This window comes from Heterodontus francisci, chromosome 9 (genome assembly GCF_036365525.1).
Source record: "Heterodontus francisci isolate sHetFra1 chromosome 9, sHetFra1.hap1, whole genome shotgun sequence".
Classification (NCBI taxonomy): Eukaryota; Metazoa; Chordata; class Chondrichthyes; order Heterodontiformes; family Heterodontidae; genus Heterodontus; species Heterodontus francisci.
In genome coordinates this window covers 68,474,717-68,498,353 of record NC_090379.1, presented here as the reverse complement: position 1 = coordinate 68,498,353, position 23,637 = coordinate 68,474,717, and the positions used below count along the sequence as shown (strand labels likewise).

Sequence of the window (23,637 nt, the reverse complement as noted above, 5' to 3'; positions counted from 1 at the left end):
TTTTACCGGCCCTTTGGGGATGGGCTGGAGGCGGGAAGGTGTCTGATGGCACACTCGGTGCCTGGAGGACATTACTACAATTCCTGGGGTGACGCTGTCTGTACCTGGGGGTAACATTATTGTAATTCCTGGGGTAACACTACTGTAGCTGACTAGATATTACTATAATTCCCGGGGTAACACTGACAGTACCAGGGGATATTACTGTAATTCTCAGGGGAATACTGACTGTACCGGGGGTATTACTGTAATTCCCAGGGGAACAATGACTTTATGAGGGGATATTACTATAATTCCTGGGGTAACACTGACTGTCGCAGGTGGATATTACTGTAATACCCGGGTAACACGGACAGCACGGGGGGGGGGGAATATTACTGTATTTCCCAAGGTAATACTCACTGTGCTGAGGGCGTAGATTACTGTAATTCCTGGAGTAATGCTGACTGTACTGAAGGTTATTACTGTAGTTCCCAGGGTAATGCTGACTGTACCGGGAGGCATTTAACTGTAATTCCTGGAGTAATGCTGACTGTACTAGGCAACAGTACTGTAATTCCCGGGCTAACAATGACATGATGGACTAGAATAGCCTCCTTCTGCACTGTAATGATTCTGTAATTCCTGGACTAACCCTGACTGTACTGGGGGACATTACAGTAATTCCCGGGGTGACGGGAGACATTACAGTAATTCCTGGGGTAACAGTAACTGTCTGGGGGAGATATTACTGTAATTATTGGGTAACACTGACTGCAATGGGGGACATTAGAGCAATTCCTTGGGTAACGCTGACTGTACCGAGCTCGGGGAATATTACTGTAATTCCCAAGGGTAACGCTGACTGTAGTGGGGTGATATTACTGTAATTACTGGGGCATACTGATTATACCAGGGGGACATAGCTGTAATTCTTGGGTAATACTGACTGTATCTGGGAGGATATTACTATAATTCCTGGGTTGACACGGACTGTACCGGGTGATATTACTGTAATTCCCGGGCTGACACGGACTGTACGGGTGATATTACTGTAATCCCTGGGCTGACACGGACTGTACTGAGTGATATAACTGTTATTCCCGGGCTGACACGGACTGTACCGGGTGATATAACTGATATTCCCGGGCTGACACGGACTGTACCGGGTGATATTACTGTAATTCCCGGGCTGACACGGACTGTATCGGGTGATATAACTGTTATTCCTGGGCTGACACGGACTGTACCGGGTGATATTACTGTAATCCCCGGGCTGACACGGACTGTACCGGGTGATATTACTGTAATCCCCGGGCTGTACCGGGTGATATAACTGTTATTCCCGGGCTGACACGGACTGTACCGGGTGATATTACTGTAATCCCCGGGCTGACACGGACTGTACCGGGTGATATAACTGTTATTCCCGGGCTGACACGGACTGTATGGGTGATATAACTGTCATTCCCGGGCTGTACGGGTGATACTACTGTAATTCCCGGGCTGACACGAACTGTACGGGTGATATTACTGTAATTCCCGGGCTGACACGGACCGTATGGGTGATATAACTGTTATTCCCGGGCTGACACGGACTGTACCGGGTGATATAACTGTTATTCCCGGGCTGACACGGACTGTATGGGTGATATAACTGTAATCCTCGGACCGACACGGACTGTACCGGGTGATATTACTGTAATTCCCGGGCTGACACGGACTGTACCGGGTGATATAACTGTTATTCCCGGGCTGACACGGACTGTATGGGTGATATAACTGTTATTCCCGGGCTGACACGGACTGTACCGGGTGATATTACTGTAATCCCCGGGCTGACACGGACTGTACCGGGTGATATAACTGTTATTCCCGGGCTGACACGGACTGTATGGGTGATATAACTGTCATTCCCGGGCTGTACGGGTGATACTACTGTAATTCCCGGGCTGACACGAACTGTACGGGTGATATTACTGTAATTCCCGGGCTGACACGGACCGTATGGGTGATATAACTGTTATTCCCGGGCTGACACGGACTGTACCGGGTGATATAACTGTTATTCCCGGGCTGACACGGACTGTATGGGTGATATAACTGTAATCCTCGGACCGACACGGACTGTACCGGGTGATATTACTGTAATTCCCGGGCTGACACGGACTGTACCGGGTGATATAACTGTTATTCCCGGGCTGACACGGACTGTATGGGTGATATAACTGTTATTCCCGGGCTGACGCGGACTGTACCGGGTGATATTACTGTAATTCCCGGGCTGACACGGACTGTACCGGGTGATATTACTGTAATTCCCGGGCTGACACGGACTGTACCGGGTGATATAACTGTTATTCCCGGGCTGACACGGACTGTATGGGTGATATAACTGTTATTCCCGGGCTGACGCGGACTGTACCGGGTGATATTGCTGTAATCCCCGGGCTGACACGGACTGTACCAGGTGATATTACTGTAATTCCTGGGCTGACATGGACTGTACCGGGTGATATAACTGTTATTCCCGGGCTGACACGGACTGTACCGGGTGATATTACTGTAATTCCCGGGCTGACACGGAATGTACGGGTGATATTGCTGTAATTCCTGGGCTGACACGGACTGTACCGGGTGATATTACTGTAATCCCCGGGCTGACACGGACTGTACCGGGTGATATTACTGTAATCCCCGGGCTGACACGGACTGTACCGGGTGATATAACTGTTATTCCCGGGCTGACACGGACTGTACCGGGTGATATTACTGTAATTCCCGGGCTGACACGGACTGTACCGGGTGATATTACTGTAATTCCCGGGCTGACACGGACTGTACCGGGTGATATTGCTGTAATCACCGGGCTGACACGGACTGTACCGGGTGATATTACTGTAATCCCCGGGCTGACACGGACTGTACCGGGTGATATTACTGTAATCACCGGGCTGACACGGACTGTACCGGGTGATATTACTGTAATTCCCGGGCTGACATGGACTGTACCGGGTGATATAACTGTAATCCCCGGGCTGACACGGACTGTACCGGGTGATATTACTGTAATCCCCGGGCTGACACGGACTGTACCGGGTGATATAACTGTTATTTCTGGGCTGGCACGGACTGTACCGGGTGATATAACTGTTATTCCCGGGCTGACACGGACTGTACTGGGTGATATTACTGTAATCCCCGGGCTGACACGGACTGTACCGGGTGATATTACTGTAATTCCCGGGCTGACACGCACTGTACCGGGTGATATTACTGTAATCCCCGGGCTGACACGGACTATACCGGGTGATATTACTGTAATCCCCGGGCTGACACGGACTGTACCGGGTGATATTACTGTAAATCCCGGGCTGACACGGACTGTACCGGGTAATATAACTGTTATTCCCGGGCTGTACGGGTGATACTACTGTAATTCCCGGGCTGACACGGACAGTACCGGGTGATATAACTGTTATTCCCGGGCTGACACGGACTGTATGGGTGATATAACTGTTATTCCCGGGCTGACACAGACTGTACCGGGTGATATAACTGTTATTCCCGGGCTGACACAGACTGTACCGGGTGATATAACTGTTATTTCTGGGCTGGCACGGACTGTACCGGGTGATATAACTGTTATTTCTGGGCTGGCACGGACTGTACCGGGTGATATAACTGTTATTCCCGGGCTGACACAGACTGTACCGGGTGATATAACTGTTATTTCTGGGCTGGCACGGACTGTACCGGGTGATATAACTGTTATTTCTGGGCTGGCACGGACTGTACCGGGTGATATAACTGTTATTCCCGGGCTGACACAGACTGTACCGGGTGATATAACTGTTATTTCTGGGCTGACACGGACTGTACCGGGTGATATTACTGTAATCACCGGGCTGACACGGACTGTACCGGGTGATATAACTGTTATTCCCGGGCTGACACAGACTGTACCGGGTGATATAACTGTTATTTCTGGGCTGGCACGGACTGTACCGGGTGATATAACTGTTATTCCCGGGCTGACACAGACTGTACCGGGTGATATAACTGTTATTTCTGGGCTGGCACGGACTGTACCGGGTGATATAACTGTTATTCCCGGGCTGACACAGACTGTACCGGGTGATATAACTGTTATTTCTGGGCTGGCACGGACTGTACCGGGTGATATAACTGTTATTCCCGGGCTGACACAGACTGTACCGGGTGATATTACTGTAATCCCCGGGTTAACACTGACTGTACCGCGGGTTAGTTTGATCCTCTGCGGCTCACACTTCTTCCGCTTGTCGCGATTAACCGCGTACCCCGGGCTGGCTGAGGCTGGGGACTGCTCCGTGTCCCGGTCTCTTCCTCTCAGGTCAGTCGGGGATCGGAGCCGCTGCCGATTGCATTGAGCTAAGCGCCATCTTTAAATCGCAGAATCTGCTCCGAGTCAAAGGGCATCATTGCATCCTCACCTTCCGGTCCCAGAGGCCTCGGGATGGCAGGAGGGTGTGATACAGACAGGGTGTCAGGCTGAGGAGGGGTGGGAGAGAGGGAGTCGGGGAGGGAAGGGAGAGAGGGTCAGGTGGGTGGGGTGGGGCAGAGAAGGTGTCAGGTCGTGGGGGAGCATGGAGTGTGTCAGGTGGGGGTGGGGGGCAGAGAGGGTGTCAGGTGCGGGGGAGAGAGAAGGTGTCGCGGTGCGGTGGGTGGGAATGGGTGGAGAAGAAGAGGGTGCCGGGTTGGGTGGGGTGGTGGTGGAGAAGAGGGTGCTGGGGGCGACAGAGGAGAAGAGGGTGCTGGTGAGGGGGGGGAGCGACAGAGGAGAAGAGGGTGCCGGGTTGGGCGGGGTGGTGGTGGAGGCGCTGCTCCACAAACCACTGACCACCTCCAAGCACTTACCCATCCTCTCGAGACAAGGAGGCCAAAGAAGATGGTGGACGTGTAGCCAGACAAGGAAGCTTTCATAAGGGACAAAGTGGCGCTACCAGTCAGCCAAATTTCAAAGCTAGGATGTTCACAATAAAGTTGGTGAAGACAAAGACCTTTCTTGTGAGTGAATGGATAATCTGGAGGAACTGCAGATACAAGCGGTGACTGTTGATCTGCTGGCAAAATCCAAGGAGTTAATAGTGGGTGGAGTGAGCGGGTCAGGAAGCAGGTTGGTAAGGCTAGCACCTATTCGGTACACTGAACAGTAAGGTCAGCATGAAAAGAACATGGGCAGTTTGGATACTGTTTGTAAAGATGTAGCAACAGCTACATGAGCCACAAATTAGTAGACATGTGAAGCAATTAAAATCGAGGATGCACAAGAGACCAGAATTGGTGTAGCGCAGATATCTCAGGGTGATTGTAGGGCTGAAGAAGGTTAGAATTGAAGCGTTTTTGGACTGTGAGTCAATGATTGGTGAATGGGATTTGTTACAAGTTAGGATATGGGCAGCAGAATTTTATCTGAACTCAAGTTTATGAAGGTGGAAGATAGGAGGCTAGCCAAGAGACCATTGAAATAATCAAGTTTAAAGGCACAGATGAGGATTTAAGCAACAGATATGCTGATGCAGGGGCAGAGAAAGCCGATATTTTGGAAGTGGAAGTGGAGGTCCTGGTAATGGAATGAATATGGGGTTGGAAGCTCAGCTCAGGTTTAAATAGAACAATATTCCATCACAAGGGCCATGAAATGAATGCATGTCATGAGAACAGATTACATTCGAGTTAAAGTCTGAAGAATCTGTTAACAAGTATCAAGGCTCAGATGGGATAAATGAGTAATTGAATGAGTTATTGAGTCACTAGCACCCATGGAACTTATGCGAGTATAAATTAAAACAGGGAAGGAGAGAAGATCAAAAAGAAGAAAAGTTTATAAGTCCTATAAGTCAAACATTCGATAAATTAAATTGTGTTCATGTGACTAAAACAATGTGCAACAGAAGTATTGAAAGTGTAGCTCCAACTTTTTCTACTTTACAATATAAAGTGTTACTTACATTTTTGATGAAATGATCAGCTAGTGTCCAGATGGTTTGTAAATCAAGGTCAAAGCTGTTGCCTACTTTGTGGGCAGCTATTTCCTTAACACTCATCTCACATTCTGTTCAGAATAAATAATAAAGCAAAAAAATTCAAACAGGCTTTAGACTTTACCTAAAACCATGCACGCCAACAGGTTTCATCATTTATACTTACCATTATTATCTTCAGTTGCAACTTCAACTCTTGAATCAGCAGTTACTGATTGTTTATTAACCTCATCAAAATCTTTATTTAACGTTGAGGATATTACTTTCTCTTCTGTCTTGAGGTAACTTGTTTTCTTGTTGTTTATATCATGTGCCTCCCTCTGTAATTGATTTCCTAATATACTTTCCTCCACAGCTTTGATAGTTGCTTTCTCTAAATCAGGCATTTTATCTGACAGGTTTAAGGTAGGCATTTCCAGTATTTGGTGCTCTGTTACTTCTGAAATAATGTCTTGGGTCCCCTTCTGCTCCTGCACATCTTTGCTCATTTGACCATTCTTACCAAAGATTTCTGAACTTTGTTCATTGTTTGTAAGACCAGCCTCTGAAGTGTCTCCTGAACTGAAAGCACCTGCAAAATAAAGAATTAAAATGTTTGTTGTCTCCAATTATCTGCAGTGATGTAATGATATAGGCTTTTGGATGCTCAACCTGATTTTGAGGGCCTGAAGATTGATAGCAAAAAACAGCAGAGAAAGTATCAACACAGTTAATCCTGTAGTGCATAATACATTCTGATACTGATGTGGTGAATTAAAGATAAACATTGTTTTTGGATAGAAATTTTGAGGTGAACAACAAAGAAAACATACAGTTCCAGTAGATGCATTGTAACATCAATACAGGAAAAAATGGTAGGGCATCCATCATTGTAAGGAACATGAAACCATAAAATCTACCCTTCAAAATTTACTGTTATGTTGATTCATGAAGACTTAATTCTTATGCTAATATACTATTTCCATTTCTATTTTCTTCTGAAGACTACATATCTTCTATACTTTGAGTTTTCTCTCCTCGAGGTGACTCCAAGCCAGTTATCACCTCTGTGATGAGAGATCAAGCAAGGCCCTCTACTGGATTTCTACCAATGCCACTCCAAATCAGGCATCAGAGTGGCCTGGGCAATGCCATCTCTGACTTATCGTCTATCCCAAAAGGGGAAGCAATTGTCCTTTCGACCTCTCTACAGAAACATGGCAACACTGAGTACTCATGCAGTTTAAAATCAGACCTGTGTTACACCACTGCACGTCACTGCTCCAGTGCCATGACACCATGCCAGACCAGTACCTTCTATTGAATATAATGTTATTTAAATTTGGATTTCCTGAATAATTAAAATACCAAATATTTTCATATTGGCTTGGATTACAGTAAGTCATTAGCTTCTCCCAAACTCAATAGGTAAGTGTCCGGTAGTGTTACTGAGCCTTAAAAATGAAAGTCTCAGATCCAATTGCTAGACTGTGCTGTTGGTTGATCTTTGTTGAGCAGGCAATGGGGGCATTTTCTTCAAGTCTCTGCGCGAGGCTGGGGAAAAATTTTCCAAGTTTCCTGTTCTTGATCATTGCTTATGTTGTAAACAGAACCAATGTGCTGGATGTTGTGTGAGAACAGGATTAGACTTAGCTGTGATCACTTCCATGGTCAACTAGCCTGTCTTCACTCACAATTTGAGCTCACACATCAAGAATGGTCGGTGGTACCAATGGAACCATACCAGCAAGAGTCACCAGCTTAGGAGGGGAGAGGATTGAAGTAAAAAGAAATCACATTAAATCCAAAGTCAGTACCTGAAATAGGGTATGGTGCTTGAACTGGTGACAATGGTGTGCAACCCAGCTCTTGTTGCTTGTTGATCTACAGGAGTGAATTGGCAAGTGAATTACTCAGAGAAGATACAAGAACACCTGATTTGGAAAACTGGAAAAAAAAAGTCACTGTTGTAGTAAGGGAGGTCTTCTGATACTGTGCTTAAGGCACATTGTTGGAGCACTGTAAGTGGTTGTGTTATACCTGATCTGGAGTTGATGCTGACACTGTGAACAAAGTGAGAAGGGGTTCATTTCACAATGCTATCATTGCACAAGTGGAATGTGCAAAAATATAAACTAAATATACATTATAAAAAGTGGGTGTTCTTGTTCTTTAAAAATACACACATATATGTTGGAACATGTATTACTCCCATTAACTCAGTATCCAATACCTTTGATGGTGCTTGAACCAGAGACATTTGAGGTGCATTTCATTTTGATAGCAGTTAGAATATCTTGTACTTTTTGAAACATCTCTGTATCTTCAGTATGTTTTCTTTCAATATTTCTATATTCAATGTTTGCATCATTCTTGTCACATCTGAAGTCTTTGTTTTGCCAGAAACTCTCTTCAAAAGTGATTACTTTTTGGAGAATGTTATTAAAACCATTGCTACTATTCTCATTCTCTAAATGTTCAAGAGTTTCTTCCAACCATAAGAGCTTGGCTTTTTCAAAGCATCTTTCCAAATACTGCAGATGGGCTATACTCATGTGCTTTCTCAAGAATTTAAGATTACTGTAAAAGTTTGTACTGTCAAATGATGTATCTTTTACTCTGAGCTTCTCAAACTGGTTTTTCTCTTCGTCTAAAAGGGGCCCTATTCCCCAGAATGAGAAATTGCCAATTTGGTGGTCATTGGATTCAATATCTCTTGCTTTTGGCATTTCTTTATCAGCAACATCTCCTGTTTCATGTTTATTTTCTGTACTTTTAGAAGTATCTTCATCTATATTTTCAGTGGCAGCATCTGGACCAGCCTTAACTTCTGTGCTTAACTGGCTTGTGTCTTGGCCTTTATGAGTGGAGGTCACTGTTAGCTTTTCAGAATTACTCTGTGCTTCATCTTTCCATAAATTTATGTTATTAGTCTCTCTATAATTGTCATTCATTTTATTTCTTGTTTCTTTGACAACCTGCTGTGGTTCAATTTTAGTATCAGTATCTTCATCTCCAACAAAATGCACTCCAGTAAGATTCATATTCTCAGAAAGCAGTGAATTCACAAGTTCTACCAGAGATTCAGGTTCCATGGATCTATGTATCTTGTTTCTTTTTTCAGTATTTATGGTGTTGATACTGACTTTGGTTACAATTGTTTCTTCCTGTGACAAATCCTCTGTGCTGCCTAAAGCAACAGATTGTTTTTCTGATTCTAAAATTACCTCTTTAACTTTTTCTAAGTTTTTATCTTGAAAGAAAGAGTTTTCTTGAGTCAAGGTTTTGCCATCGTTTGAAACAGTGAGCTCTTCAGATTGTGAACTTGATAAAGGATCTGATAAAGTTTCTTCTTTGTCTTTCAGATTGTCCTGCAGTACGGATTCAGTGTTGTCTGTTATTGTAAGCAGTTTTGATGCTAAATCTGATGTTATACATTGTTTCTGTAAGTCACTGTCCTTCTCATTCATTTTTTCCTTTAACAGAAGTTTATCTTTATCTGAACCAGTATGTTGCTCAGACTGTAGAAGTGTCAAAACAGTTGCCTGGAGAATTTCTTCTTCGACATGCAATTTTTCAGACAAAGCATGATTACTATGATCTGAGACAGCAAGCCAGTTAGATTCAGAACTATAAGTTGCTTGGTGTTCTTGCAAGTCTTTTCCATCATGCTTTTCCAGTGAAAAAGATTTATCAGCATCTGGAGCAGCCTGATTAGATTCTTGTAAGAGCAGACATTCTTTGAAAACATGTTCTTCTCCATGTAAGCATTCCTGTAATTTGGCTTCACTAGGATCCGAAGTAAGCTGATTGGATTCAGAGTCTAATATTAGGGCTTGTTGCAAGGCATTTCTGTCACTGTATAATTTTTCCTGTAACAGATCCCTAGTATGATCTGAGGGAGGCTGCAGGGTCTGTACTCTCTGGGTTTCATCACACAGTTGCTTCTGTAATGAAGGATCATCAGTATTTGTAACTTTGATCTGTTCATCTTTCAAACTTGACAGATACATTTCCTCTACAACTTCTTCTTTATCCTTCTTTGAAAAAGGATTGTAATGATCTAAAATTTGCTGCTTTGCTGATGTTAAATATTGTCCTTGTGTGATGGCTTCTTTGTTCCCCAATCCATCCTGTGAAGAATGGATAACTTGACCAGAAGTAGTAAGTTCATGAAATTCAGAATTAAAGTTTTGCTGTTCATTATAAGTTTGTGTCTGGGATAAAAGCCTATCATCTGAAATGTCAAGCTGTTCAAATTCCATGGTTGATGTAACATGTTGCTGTTGTGATATTTGTTGCTCATGGTGCAATTTTTCCTCTGGCAATTGATCATTATCTGTAATACTAATTTGTTGGAGGTCTGATTTTATTACTAGGTGCTCTTGTGAAAACTTTTCTTTATTCTGTAAGGAATTCAGTGGCATAGAATCAGTAGCATTTGAAATAAGCTGTTCTGATTCCAATCTGGATACTAAATTATGTTGTAAACTTTCTTCAGCTTGTAATTTGTCCCGTGCTGGAAGTTCTGCAGTGTTTGCTACTGTAAGAAGTGTAGTTTCTGAATTTGGATCTCTAGCAGGTGTCAATTCAGAATCCGATGTTAAATGTTGTTCTTCCTCGTACAAATTTTCTTGTACTAAAGGTTCATCTTTACTCATGATGCTAAATTGTTGCACTGATGAGATTAGATCCTGGTTGTGCAAAACTTCCTGTTCGCCATGCAATTTTTCTTCAATATGTAGACTTTCATGTGTCACAGATCTCGTGTAACCTGAACTAGGTTGTTTAATTTCTGAAGTAAATTTTAAATGTTCTTGCAAATTTTGTTCTTCATGGAGATTTTCCTGAGTCAAAGGCTTATTATGGCCCATGAATTTTGAAACTGGCATTAAAGTTTGCTCTTGTAAATTTTGGGCTTTTAATTCCCGACCATCTTCTAACTTTGATGTCATGCCATCAAAACCAAAACTGTTTTTTAAACCATTTATGGAAAATACTGACTGTGTGTTTTCACTTTTCATTTCCCTATTTTCCTTTGCAGACTGTTGCAAGCCTTCAGACTGGCAACTAATATCATTCTCTGTTGTAAATAGACTCAGTTCTGGTGACTGGCTTGTTTCTTCATTTATTAATGAATCAACAATCAATACATCTTCTTCCCTTGGAGCCTGGTTCATTACAAGTATGGGAGAACTTTCTCCCGACTCACTGTTCATTGTGTTTTCATTATCTTTAATGGTGCTTTTCTTTGTTTCTTCTAGTGGATCAGAAGCCAAATGATCTTCATTGGTTTGACCAAACATTAATATATCACTTAAACCAAAATGAAACCATTGGGATTTTGACCTATCATTATCCAGTGTATTTTCTTTCGTTTCATCAATATTTTCTTTGACTTCTTCTGGCAAGGAAGAAGCCTGATCTTCATTGCTTTGACCAAAACCTAATATCTCACTTAAACCAAAGTGATACCATCGCGATTTTGATCCATCTGTGTCTCTTGTATAATCTTTATTATCGCCACCAATGTTTTGTGTTTCTTCTGATGTCCTGGAAGTCTGATCTCCACTGTTTTCACCAAATCTGAATGTGTCACTTAATTTATTAAAATGAAACCACCATATTTTTGACTCATCATTATCCATTGCATTCGCTTCCCCAACGTTTTCTGTTTCTTCGGATATGCCAACTGAAAGCTCAGACATTTTGTTTTCCAACTTAGTTACCATAGTTTTACTTGGGTCTGTTGAGTCATCAACAGAATAGGATTTTACATTTTCATGCTTATCTTTTTTATCATCATTGGTGGATAAAACATCTTTTGGTGAATCACTGATGAAGTTTAACAATTTTGACAAACCTCCAATCCAGCCTGACTTTTCAGAACCAAGGTTTTCTTTGTGCTTATAATGCACATCATTATTTTGATTTTCAATCACTTCAGACATTGCAGTGTACTCACCATAGTCTAATGCGATCTTTCGACTTTTAAAGGAATTTAGCTGTAAAGACTGGTCAGTAGGTTCCACAACCTTTTTATCCTGATTACTTTCCAAACCAAACCACCTGCTAATTCTAGATCCAATCCAATTAGATTCCTCTTGCACAAATTTAGATTCTTCATTACTTTCAGATTCAATAGCAGTGTCTTCACTGATTTCCTGCCCTGCATGTTCATCTTTTTTACCAATATGTTCACTGTATAGAGATTCAGGACCTGTGGCTAAGTTGAATTCATTATCTGTATGTTTGGAGACACTTTCTTCACTTAATTGGTTCAGGTGATCAGCTGGTGAAAGAAACTCATTTATTTGCGCAATCTCATCAGTTGCTAGACTTTGTTGAAATTGTTCTTTACCAGAATTCATCTCTAACTCAGCATCATCTGTAGTATGACGTGTTCTTTGAAACTGCTGTTTATAAAGATTAATTAAATGGTCCATGGGTTCATCTTTAGCAGAATTACCTTTGTAATCCTGGTTGTATTTGTTAGGCTTAGATGCATGTCCTAATGAGGCCTTTATTTCTTCTGGCTTTGAAAATGAATGTTCTCCATATTCATCACTAACTGAATCACTTTCTTCACTTTCAATGTAATAATCACTTCCATCAAGGCAAAGGAAATCACTTTCCTGAAAGAAACATTCACAGTGTTAAGTTTACATTTCTGATTTAGGATCTATAGTTAACTTTTTGTTATTCTGTACTTTTTGCGTGTAGATTGTTTTAATTTGGAGGTATGGACTGACAGTGGAATAAGTACATCTGAGGTAAAGGTAAAGGATGGAAAATATGTGCTGAAGTTGGACGTTTAAGAAATTCTAATTTGAAGAATTTATTTTGAGAAGGAATATTCTGAATAATACTACAAATATAGATTGGATTAAAAAATTAAAAATGAAAACTGATATAAAATAGGAAAAATCGTATGTTTGTATTGTGAGGATTACTATTACAATAAAAAGCTAGATCTGATAAGAAATAAATGTATTTCTATTTCTGCGATATTAGTGTTTGTTTCAGTGTCCACTGAAAAATGTAAATGAGTTTTGCCCAGGGAGCCTGCTACTTCCCTGTCCTGCCATCAGTTTCAGGGTTAAGTGCTCAGAATTACGAACATACGAATTAGGAGCAGTAGGCCACTCGGCCCTTTGAGCCTGCTCCGCCATTCAATAAGATCATGGATGATCTGATTGCAACCTTAACTCCACATTTCCACCTACCCCCAATAACATTTCACCCCCTTGCTTATCAAAAATCTAAGTACCTCTGCTTTAAAAATATTCAAGGACTCTACTTCCACTGCCTTTTGAGGAAGAGAGTTCTAAAGACTCACAACCCTGTGAGAGAGAAAAATTCTCCTAATCTCTATCTTAAAAGGGCAACCCCTTATTTTTAAACAGTGACCCCTAGTTCTAGATTCTCCCACAAGGGGAAACATCCTTTCCACATCCACCCTGTCAAGACCCCTCAGAATTTTATATATTTCAATCAAGTTGCCTCTTAATCTTCTAAATTCCAGCAGATACAAACCTAGCCTGCCCAACCTTTCCTTACAAGACAACCTGCCCATTCCAGGTATGAGTCTAGTAATCCTTCTTTGAACTGCTTCCAATGCATTTACATCCTTCCTTAAATAAGGAGATCAATACTGTACACAGTACTCCATATGTGGTCTCATCGATGCCCTGTATAACTGAAGTATAACTTCCCTACTTTTGTATTCAATTCCTCTCACAATAAATTATAACAGTCTATTAGCTTTCCTAATTCCTTGCTGTACCTGCATACAAACCTTTTGCGATTCATGCTCTAGGACACCCGGATCCCTCTGCATCTCAGAGCTCTGCAATCTCTCAGCATTTAGATAATATACTTTTTTATTCTTCCTGTCAAAATGGACAATTTCACATTTTCCCACATCATACTCCATTTGCCAGATCTTTGCCCACTCACTTAACCTATCTATATCACTTTGTAGCCTCCTTATGTAGCATATTCTTTTAGTTTTGCATTCCAAAATAGACAACCAAGGTTACTTTAATAACTCTCAAATATTTCTTCTCCACACTAAACCATATTCTACCACAATTAAAAGTTATTTGGGTGGAACTAAAAATTGCCTTTTTTTGATTCTTTGTAACAGATTATTGTCATGAAAATTTTTTCTTTTATTCATTCTTGGAACGTGAGCATCACTGGCAAGGCCAGCACTTATTTTCCATCCCTAGTTGCCCTTGGGAAGATGGTGGTGAGACACCTTCATGAACTGCTCAAATCCATGTGGTATAGGTACACCCACAGTGCTTTTTTCTGTAGTGGTTTGATACAACTGAGTGGCTGGATAGGCCATTTCAGAGGGCTGTTGCTGTGGGTCTGGAGTCACATGTCGGCCAGACGAGGGAAGGGTTGCAGATTTCCACCTCTGAAGGACATTAGATGGATTTTTAAATGAAAATCCAGTAGTTTCATGATTATTATTATTAATGAGCCTAGCATTTTATTCCAGATTAATCAATTAATTGAATTTAAATTCCCCCAGCTGCTATGGTGGGTTTTGAACTTATGGGCTGAATTTTACGCCGCCCCAGCAGGTCGGATCGTGGCGTGGGGGTGGATGGGGTGGTGTAAAATTGAGCGGGAGGCTCCGGGAGACCTTCCCGCCCTGCTTTCGCCTCCGGCCAACTTTACTGCAGTCCGCGGGGCTGGTGGGGCGGGGGGGGGGAACCGCCTGCCCGCCCCAGGCCAATCGAGGCCCTTAAGTGGCTACTTAACATGCCTCCACGGGTATTTTACCCATGGCAAGCGGGCGTACAGGTGACGTGAAACGCTGACCAGCGATAGATGCCAGCCTTTCCATGTGCCGGGGGCGGTGCCATGGCAGTCAGGCACAGGGTGCCTGATTGAGGGCCGCCCCCACCTCCAACTCACCCCCGGGATCCAAGACGCACCCCCCCCCAAATGATTACCCTCACCAGGGCACGACCGATCCCCCTGGTGAGGCATGTCCAACTTACCTTCACCCCTGGCTCCATGTCATCAACTGGGCTGCAGTCCCAGCAGTGGCCACTGCTCCCGGTGTTTGTCTGGCAGCTCACTGAGGTGGAACTTACTCCCTCAAGCAGGTAGAAGTCCCGCCTCGGGACAATTAAAGCCCGGGGACCCGTAAAATACGGGTTGGAGTCCTGGGCTAGGTGGAAGTGGGTTCGCCACCAACTTTTAGGTCAGTGGCGAAGTCCCGTCTACCTATGGTAAACTCCAGCCTTATGTCTCTGGAGCATTAGTCTAGGCCTCTGGATTATTAGTCCAGTAATATTACCACTATGCCACCTTCCCCCTGAATTGAATATGATCAAACATGAAGTTACATTTAAGAACATCAATTCATAAGTTACCTTGGTTGGCAGTTCTATTACGGTTGATACTAAGACATCTTCAACTTTAACTGCATCTTTCGGAAAATACCCAAATTGTTTTCCTATCTAAAATAGAACAAAGTCATTACAAATTAGCTTAGGAGCATCATAAAGGTCTGCATATTGGAAAAGCAGCATTTTGTGTGTGCACTCTATTGGTGACCAAAAATAATCACACAGTAGAGATGGTCATACATCTATTGTCCCATTGTGTGACATGTACTGTAGTTTAGGCTCATACTTACCAAATTCAGTTAATGCTCAGCAACACATTTCTAGTTACTGAAAACATTGTATAAACAAAGCAGTACAATTTTTTTTAAAATCTGACCTACGTAAGAATTAAAATTCACCTGGGTATTATTTAAGTCCACTGAATTGGTAAGTAACAGCAAGAAGGACTTCTATCAGGTTCATGTTGTTTAATAAAAACAACTTGCATTTATATAATGCCTTTAATGTAGTAAAATATTCTACATTGCTTCAGATGAACATGATCAAATAAAAATTGACAATGAGTCAAAGAAGATATTAGGACAGGTGATTGAAAGCTTGGTCAAAGAGATAGGTATTAAGGAACATCTTAAAGGAGGACAGAGTGATGGAGAGATGGTGAGGTTCAGGGAGGGAATTTGAGAGCTCATAGTTTTGCTGGCCGAAGGCACAGTCACCAACGGTGGGGCGAATGAAGTATGTGAAGCACAAGTGGCCAAGGTTGGAGAAATGCAGAGTTCTTGGAGGGCTGGAGGAGCTTACATAGATAGGGAAGCACAGGAGGGATTTTAACATGAGGATGCAAAAAGGTAAGGGTTGAGGGAGTCTGAGAAAGGGCTTTAAGGAAATGATTAGTAGTGGTGACAAGAAGCCAGGGGTTATCTTTGCATTCCAGAATGATCCTGTGGAATAGTGAGCAGTTTTGGCAGAGGAAAGCAGAGCCCAATAATGTTTGATGTGGTTCAACCAGATCTGGTAATGAAGGGCTAAACCAGTGTGAGCTATAAATGTTCAGATCTGAGATCTGAGTCCCTTGGCTTTAAGGGAGTGAAAATGGGGGCCATACCTTGGGGAATTGACTGGGGTGGGAGAAAGTAAGAGTTTCACTGAGGACAAGAGAATCAAAGATTGAGGTGAAGGTGTGACTTAGAAAATATCCCAGGGACAGATGTAGTCAGAAAAGAGGCTGAGCAAAGAGGGAGCTAAAAGGAGGGGTGACCAAAACTTTTGCCAAAGTGGTCGTTTTATGGAGGATCTTGAAGAGGATGGAGCTTCAGACATAGAGGGCTTTTAGGGAGAGATTCCAGAGCGTAGGGGTATGTGTCTGAAGGAATGGCCGTCAAGGGAAGAAAGCGATTGCACAACAGACCAAAGTCAGAGGAACGGAGGCTGTAGACTGCCTCCCATTTCCACCCTCCATATTGAGCGTATCCAGAACTCTGCTGTTGCTGCCCATATTCTTACCTGCATTAAATCCCATTCACCCATTACCCCTGTGATCGTTGACCTACATTGGCTCCTGTTCCACCAATGCCTTGAGTTTAAACTTCTCATTCGTCTGTTAAAATCATTACATAACCTCACCCCTCCCTATCTTTGTAACTTTCTCCAGCTCTATAAACTTTGCTTTTCTCCGACTCTGGCCTCTTGTGCATTCAGCACTCCCTTCACACCACCATGGGCAGCCATGCCTTCAGCCACGGATTTCCCTCCCTAAACCTCTCTGCCTCTCCACCTCTCCCTCCTTTAAACCTACCTCTTTGGCCAAACCTTTTAGTACCCCATCCTAATATTTCCTTCTTTGGCTCGGTGTCAATTTTGTCAGATTATGCTTCTGAGAATTGCTGGGAGGTTACACCACATTAAAGGTGCTAGATAAATGTTGTTGTTGTTTTGGAGGAGGTTAGAGAGGAAGGGGTGAGGCCATGAAGTGATGCACTGCATGCATTTATCAATAGGACAATCAAGAAAGAAAAATGACTTGAGGATGTGGGAGCATAATGAAACAAATGCAAAGATTGTTAATCCACAAAAATGGAACACGAGAATATATTTTGAAACAAAACAATGCATCACAGAATTCAATACTTACACTTCCAGCCCATAAATCATCTCTTTTCCCAGTCAACATAAAATAAACAAATATGGAGTCTCCAGACTTGAAAGTAAGGAATCTACAATCACGTCCTGTGTAGTCCATTGTAGCTTTTACTCTACTCAGGTACCCTGTATAAACACCAAGAGCAGATTGGATCAAAAAGTAAAAAATAGACAAAATAATTCCCTCAATAAATCATAAATAGTTTGTTCTTTTAGTATTATCTAAAAGGTACACACTGTTTAAATTGTTAATTTTTTACAATACAAATTGTTAGTTAAGGAAACTTGTCCTGGTACATGCTTTATGAATTCATAATTCACTGAAGAGCACCTATCTTAACCTAAGGAATTTTATAATAAAATGGTTACACAAAGTAACCAATGTGAGTTGGCAGTACATCTGGCCATACAAAACTAGAAAGGATATTTGAATCTAGTAGTTTAGGAAATACAAAGTAATTTAGACAAAATATATAAGTGGATGGAAGAATAGTCGATTAAACTTATTACAACAACCTGCATTTATATAGATAGTTTAAAAATAAAAAAATGTCCCAAAGCATTTCACAGAGGAATATGAATACAAAGTACTGGATATAGAAAGAGAAAGAGGGTGACATAAATCCTTCATAAGTAGTGCCATAACAGCCAAGCCTAAACTGAAAGAAAGCTTGGGCTATGGGAAAGATTTACGTGTCTAGTCAATAGGATGCCGAACTCTAAAGCCAAAATAGGAGGAAGTCGAGCTGAAATTCTAGTCAAACTCCACATTGATAGTAAATTTCCTTGAGCTTTTCTCTCTCTACTGCCGTAACTTCAGTGGAAACTGCATTTACATGTGCAAGCAGGATTTCAGCCTAAATTACAGTAACGCTGCGAGAGAAGCTCCAATGAAATTCCACCCTCCCCCACCCCAACATTGAGAGAGATTCAAGGAAGTTCATCCACGTTGGTCATGGCAGAAATTCAAGCACGGAGCATAATGCAGGGAAAATATATGAGGCTGATTCTAGCATCAGGGGATTGAAGTACTGGAGAATCTTAGACTTTTCAACCTTGAAAGGCGACAGCAAAGAGGTAATCATACAGAGATATATAAATAGCAGAGAAGATAGATCAACTTCAAAACAATGAGAATAGGGCAAGGGAACACAGGCTCAAATCAGAAAAAGGCAAATTTAAGACTGATATTAGGAAGTTCATCACATAAACAACAATCAACTCGTGGAATTGCTAGATGTGCTAAAATTTGTCAAGTGGCCTTCCGAATCTCTATTTAATCTTTGAAACTAGATGTACTCCATTGGTTAACATCAACAGTTTATGTCGAAAGTCACTTACTTTCACATTCAGGATCTCCACACATTTTCAGGTCAGATATTTTTGAACCCATGTGTCTTGGAATCAATTGTAGAAGTAGCAAAAGTAAAATGTTGAATTCTGCAGCTTGCGCCATGTTGGACTACCTTTCCAATCTACTTTCCAGAACTTGGGCACTAAGAAGTCGAAATGGCCTCCACAGCATTGGAACTAAGAAAAAGAAAACTTCATTCTACAGCCAACCAGTTTCCCCAAAAAGGCAATGCCCCCGTTGTCCTTCAACAAGCTACAGTCTTTATTTGTAAAGAAAACCGCAACGTGTCCGTGGACTGTGGGTCACAGTAAAGAGCTTAATGATTAACTCTAAAAACTGTATCGGTCAGGTAAATCAGCAAACCTCGAACGTATGGGGAGTATTTGTAATCAGAAACATACCTTGTGATTTGTCCATTTCAACAACTTCAAGGTACTTAGGTTAGATTTAACAATCATTATACAAATCACAGTCAAAGTTATTGATTTATTCTGATCTTCATTTACCTCCATCATTCCTGTGATTAAATTATTGGATTTTGTTCCCTTGTAGGCTACAAAATGGTAAGAATTGTTACAGATTCGGAGCTTTATATGACTAGCTCTTTTCATTTTTACAGCAATATTTGCAAATCTGACAGAAACTGTGCGCAGATCACTGATTATGAATATGGATAGGGCGGCACAGTGGCGCAATGGTTAGCACCGCAGCCTCACAGCTCCAACGACCCGGGTTCAATTCTGGGTACTGCCTGTGTGGAGTTTGCAAGTTCTCCCTGTGTCTGCGTGGGTTTCCTCCGGGTGCTCCGGTTTCCTCCCACAGCCAAAAGACTTGCAGGTTGATAGGTAAATTGGCCATTATAAATTGCCCCTAGTATAGGTAGGTGGTCGGGGAATATAGGAACAGGTGAGGATGTGGTAGGAATATGGGATTAGTGGAGGATTAGTATAAATGGGTGGTTGATGGTCAGCACAGACTCGGTGGGCCAAAGGGCCTGTTTCAGTGCTGTATCTCTAAACTAAACTAAAACTAAACTATAACAAGTTTAATACGATGGCGATTATGACGGAAAATAACACTAATTCAGTCATTAAACAATCGTTTGTTTTCAAAGAACGGACTACGTCAAAAACTGACTTTGCAGGACAACATTCTCACAAAGATCGTCAATGGTCCTTCACTGAATTTCCAGTGTTCTCTTTCATGTTAGAGCTCAATGTATGTCACTGAACACTGTCAATCGTAACAATAGAAAAAAATAAATGCTGGAAATACTCAGCAAGTCTGGCAGCATCTGTGGAGAGAGAAGCAGAGTTAACGTTTCAGGTCAGTGACCCTTCATCGGAACTGGCAAAGGTTAGAAATGTAATAGGTTTTAAGCAAATAAAGCGGAGGTGTGGCAAGCGATAACAAAAGGGAAGGTGTTGATAGGACAGAGGGTCACGGAGAATAACTGACAAGAAGGTCATGGAGCAAAGGCAAAGGGTGTGTTAATGGTGTGCTGAAAGACAAAGTGTTAATGCAGAGAGGGTGTTAATTGACGGGAAAATGAACAGCTCTGACCAAAAGCACAAACATGAAAAAAACAGTGGGCAAGCACATGGTAAAAAAAATGATGACTCAAACTAAAATAAAATAACAAAAGAAAAAATATAACTAAAAATAAAAAAGTGGGGTCTGTCATGCTCTGAAATTATTGAACTCAATGTTCAGTCCGGTAGGCTGTAGTGTGCCTAATCAGTAAATGAGATGCTGTTCCTTGATGTTCACTGGAACATTGCAACAAGCCCAGGACAGATGTGTGGGCATGAGAGCAGGGGATGTGTTGAAATGGCAAGCAACCGGAAGCTTGGGGTCATGTTTTCAGACTGAGCGGAGGTGTTCTGCAAAGCAATCACCCAATCTGCATTTGGTCTCCCCAATGCAAAGGAGACTGCATTGTGAGCAGCGAATACAGTCTACGAAATTGAAAGAAGTACAGGTGAATCGCTGCTTCACCTGAAAGGAGTGTTTGACACTCCTGGTCCACTCCTCCATTACCCCCAACATCTCGTCCCTTTCCCACAGCACCTTCCAATGCAATCTCAGGAGGTGTAATACCTGCCCTTTTACCTCCTCTCTCCTCACTATCTAAGGCCCCAAACACTCCTTTCAGGTGAAGCAGCGATTCACCTGTACTTCTTTCAATTTAGTATACTGTATTCGCTGCTCACAATGCAGTCTCCTTTACATTGGGGATACCAAATGCAGATTGGGTGATTGCTTTGCAGAACACCTCCGCTCAGTCTGAAAACATGACCCCGAGCTTCCGGTTGCTTGCCATTTCAACACACCCCCTGCTCTCATGCCCACACATCTGTCCTGGGCTTGTTGCAGTGTTCCAGTGAACATCAAGGAACAGCATCTCATTTACCGATTAGGCACACTACAGCCTACCGGACTGAACATTGAGTTCAATAATTTCAGAGCATGACAGGCCACCCTTTTTTCTTTTTAGTTATTTTTTTTCTTTTTTCTTTATTTTATTTTAGTTTGTTTCATCATTTTTTTTTTACCATGTGCCTGCCCACTGTTTTTTTTTCATGTTTGTGCTTTGGACAGGGCTTTTCATTTTTCTGTCAATTAACACCCTCTCTGCACTAACACGTTGTCTTTCAGTACACCATTAACACACCCTTTGTCTTTGCTCCATGACCTTCTTGTCAGTTATTCTCCATGACCCTCTGTCCTATCGACACCTTCCGTTTTATTATCTCTTGCCCCACCCCTGCTTTATTTGCTTAAAACCTATTACATTTCTAACCTTTGCCAGTTCTGATGAAGGGTCACTGACCTGAAACGTTAACTCTGCTTCTTTCTCCACAGATGCTGCCAGACCTGCCGAGTATTTCCAGCATTTTTTGTTTTTATTTCAGATTTCCAGCATCTGCAGTATTTTGCTTTTATTTTACTGTCAAACGTAACCTCGGACTGTCAAGTGTTCTCAGCAAATCCGTCGCTTCTGCTCTAACAGCTAATTATTATACTTAAAGATTTACAGAAGCTCTCGTGTCCAATCACAAGCATAGGTTTTGTTTTGCCAAATACGGAGAAATCTCTGCCTGAACGGGCTTCTGGTTAAATCGTTGTAGGTGAACCACAGGGAAACTCCTCAGTATTTCCGGAAAGCAGCAACATGCAAATATCGCAGTGGGATTGAGCGAGTTGAAGTCATTTACATTCTAAACAGTTACTGCAACTGGGCTCTATCACAAAGATTTTCATTCAGAATAAAATATTCAAACTAAGATGGTCCGGAAAAATAAAATTCTCTAGTATGTTTTCACATTGACTTGTAACCCTCAAGACTGGCTTCCATCCGTCACAGTTGAGAATGCTATTTTTCAATTGGACGCTTAACCTTTGTGCGGATAAGCCAATCACAGAAGAGCTGGGCTCGAACTCCTGCCAATCACTGTTGATTATCAATCAACTGGGCGGTGCTTGAAGGCGGACCTGCGAGGTGCCTCAGTCCACGATCGGACGATGCAGACCTGTGCTGATAGTGAGGTCATCGCCCTCAAATGCCATTGAATTCACGCTCACAGCCTTCTTTCGGAATCGTCTGCATCTTAAAAGATAGATCAAGATCCACTCTATTTTTACTATTTCTGATTTAAATAATAAAAAGGGTGTGCAAATTTCCTTTCATTCTGGAAGACCCAATTGGCTTAACCCCAGAAGTGAAAATTGAAGTAAATGGACAGGTCCTGGAACAAGTGAAAAGGTTCACATCCCTTGGGCAGATTTATCACAGACCACGGGAGATTTGATTATGAGATCTGTAGGAGAATTGAGATTAAAGGCCTGCTACATGTGTCGGGTTCGGTCGGGTCACTCTTCCAGGTCCGGCTTCCGGGCTCGGGTCGGGCTGGGTCTGGGTCGGACATGCACAGTATTAATTGGACTTGAAAGGTTGTTTAAAAATAAACAGATTCAGAATTGGAAGATAGGTGAACATTCCGGTGGTCGGGTCGGGCTTGGATCGGGTCGGGCTTGGGTTGGGTCGGGCGTGGGAAAAAATGGATGGACTTGGGCCGGGTCGGGCTCAGGTCCGATGTGGTTCTGCCGGGTTCGGGTTGGTTTTTTTTCCCCTGACCTGAGAAGGCCTTTAATTGAGATAACCAAGACAAGCTTTGTCAGAATGAAGGACGTGTTAACATCAAAGAAACTGAACATGAATCTAAGGATGCTGAGGTGTTACATTTTGTCATCTATGTTATATACCTAAAGACATGCACAACAAACAGTGACTATTGATAAGCTGAATGCATTCGAGATGTGAATATACAGGAGGATGTTCCGCATATCCTACACAGACAGAAAGACGTATGAGGAAGTGCTGGAAATGGCTGCAGAAAAGAAAATATTAGTGCATAACATCAGAGAGAAAGCAATATTTCGGTCATTATTAGAGCAGAAGGTAGACAGAGACAATTATTGGAAGGAAAGATCAACGGAAAACATAGGAGAGGGAAGCAAAGGAGAAAATGGAGACGGATATAATGGATTAGATGCAGTTGATCTATGCGAAATGTGTGAAGGCACCACAGGACAGAGAGAGTTGGAGATCCATGGCAGTCAATCTTCTGGGAAGAAGATGACATCAACAAAAACTGAATTGGATTATCGAACGGGTGGGTGGGTCTGATAGTTATTCACAGTTTTGCGACACTAACTGTATCACTGATTTTTGGATAGTTTATTGTTTAATTTGTTATAAAACACTATTTTTTATTTTGAAATG

At 42.2% G+C, this 23,637-nt stretch overlaps 1 protein-coding gene across 3 annotated transcripts in view; it reads right to left on the bottom strand.

Moving 5' to 3' along the window:
• mia2 (MIA SH3 domain ER export factor 2) overlaps nt 1-22,207 on the bottom strand; it is a 64,283-nt gene extending 42,076 nt beyond the window's left edge. The window contains exons 1-7 of one of the 3 annotated variants that reach the window (XM_068039265.1): nt 21,890-22,207; nt 18,839-19,027; nt 17,490-17,623; nt 15,383-15,469; nt 8,218-12,619; nt 6,172-6,576; nt 5,973-6,076 (exon numbers count right to left, since the gene is read on the bottom strand). In XM_068039265.1, the coding sequence (XP_067895366.1) occupies nt 5,973-6,076; nt 6,172-6,576; nt 8,218-12,619; nt 15,383-15,469; nt 17,490-17,623; nt 18,839-18,953 (5,247 nt within the window). In that variant the 5' untranslated portion in view covers nt 18,954-19,027; nt 21,890-22,207. Of the gene's footprint in view, nt 1-5,972; nt 6,077-6,171; nt 6,577-8,217; nt 12,620-15,382; nt 15,470-17,489; nt 17,624-18,838; nt 19,186-21,889 lie in introns of those variants that run through there. The other 2 variants (XM_068039266.1, XM_068039264.1) reach the window with 2 other exon arrangements.
• Nucleotides 22,208-23,637: the final 1,430 nt, after the last annotated feature.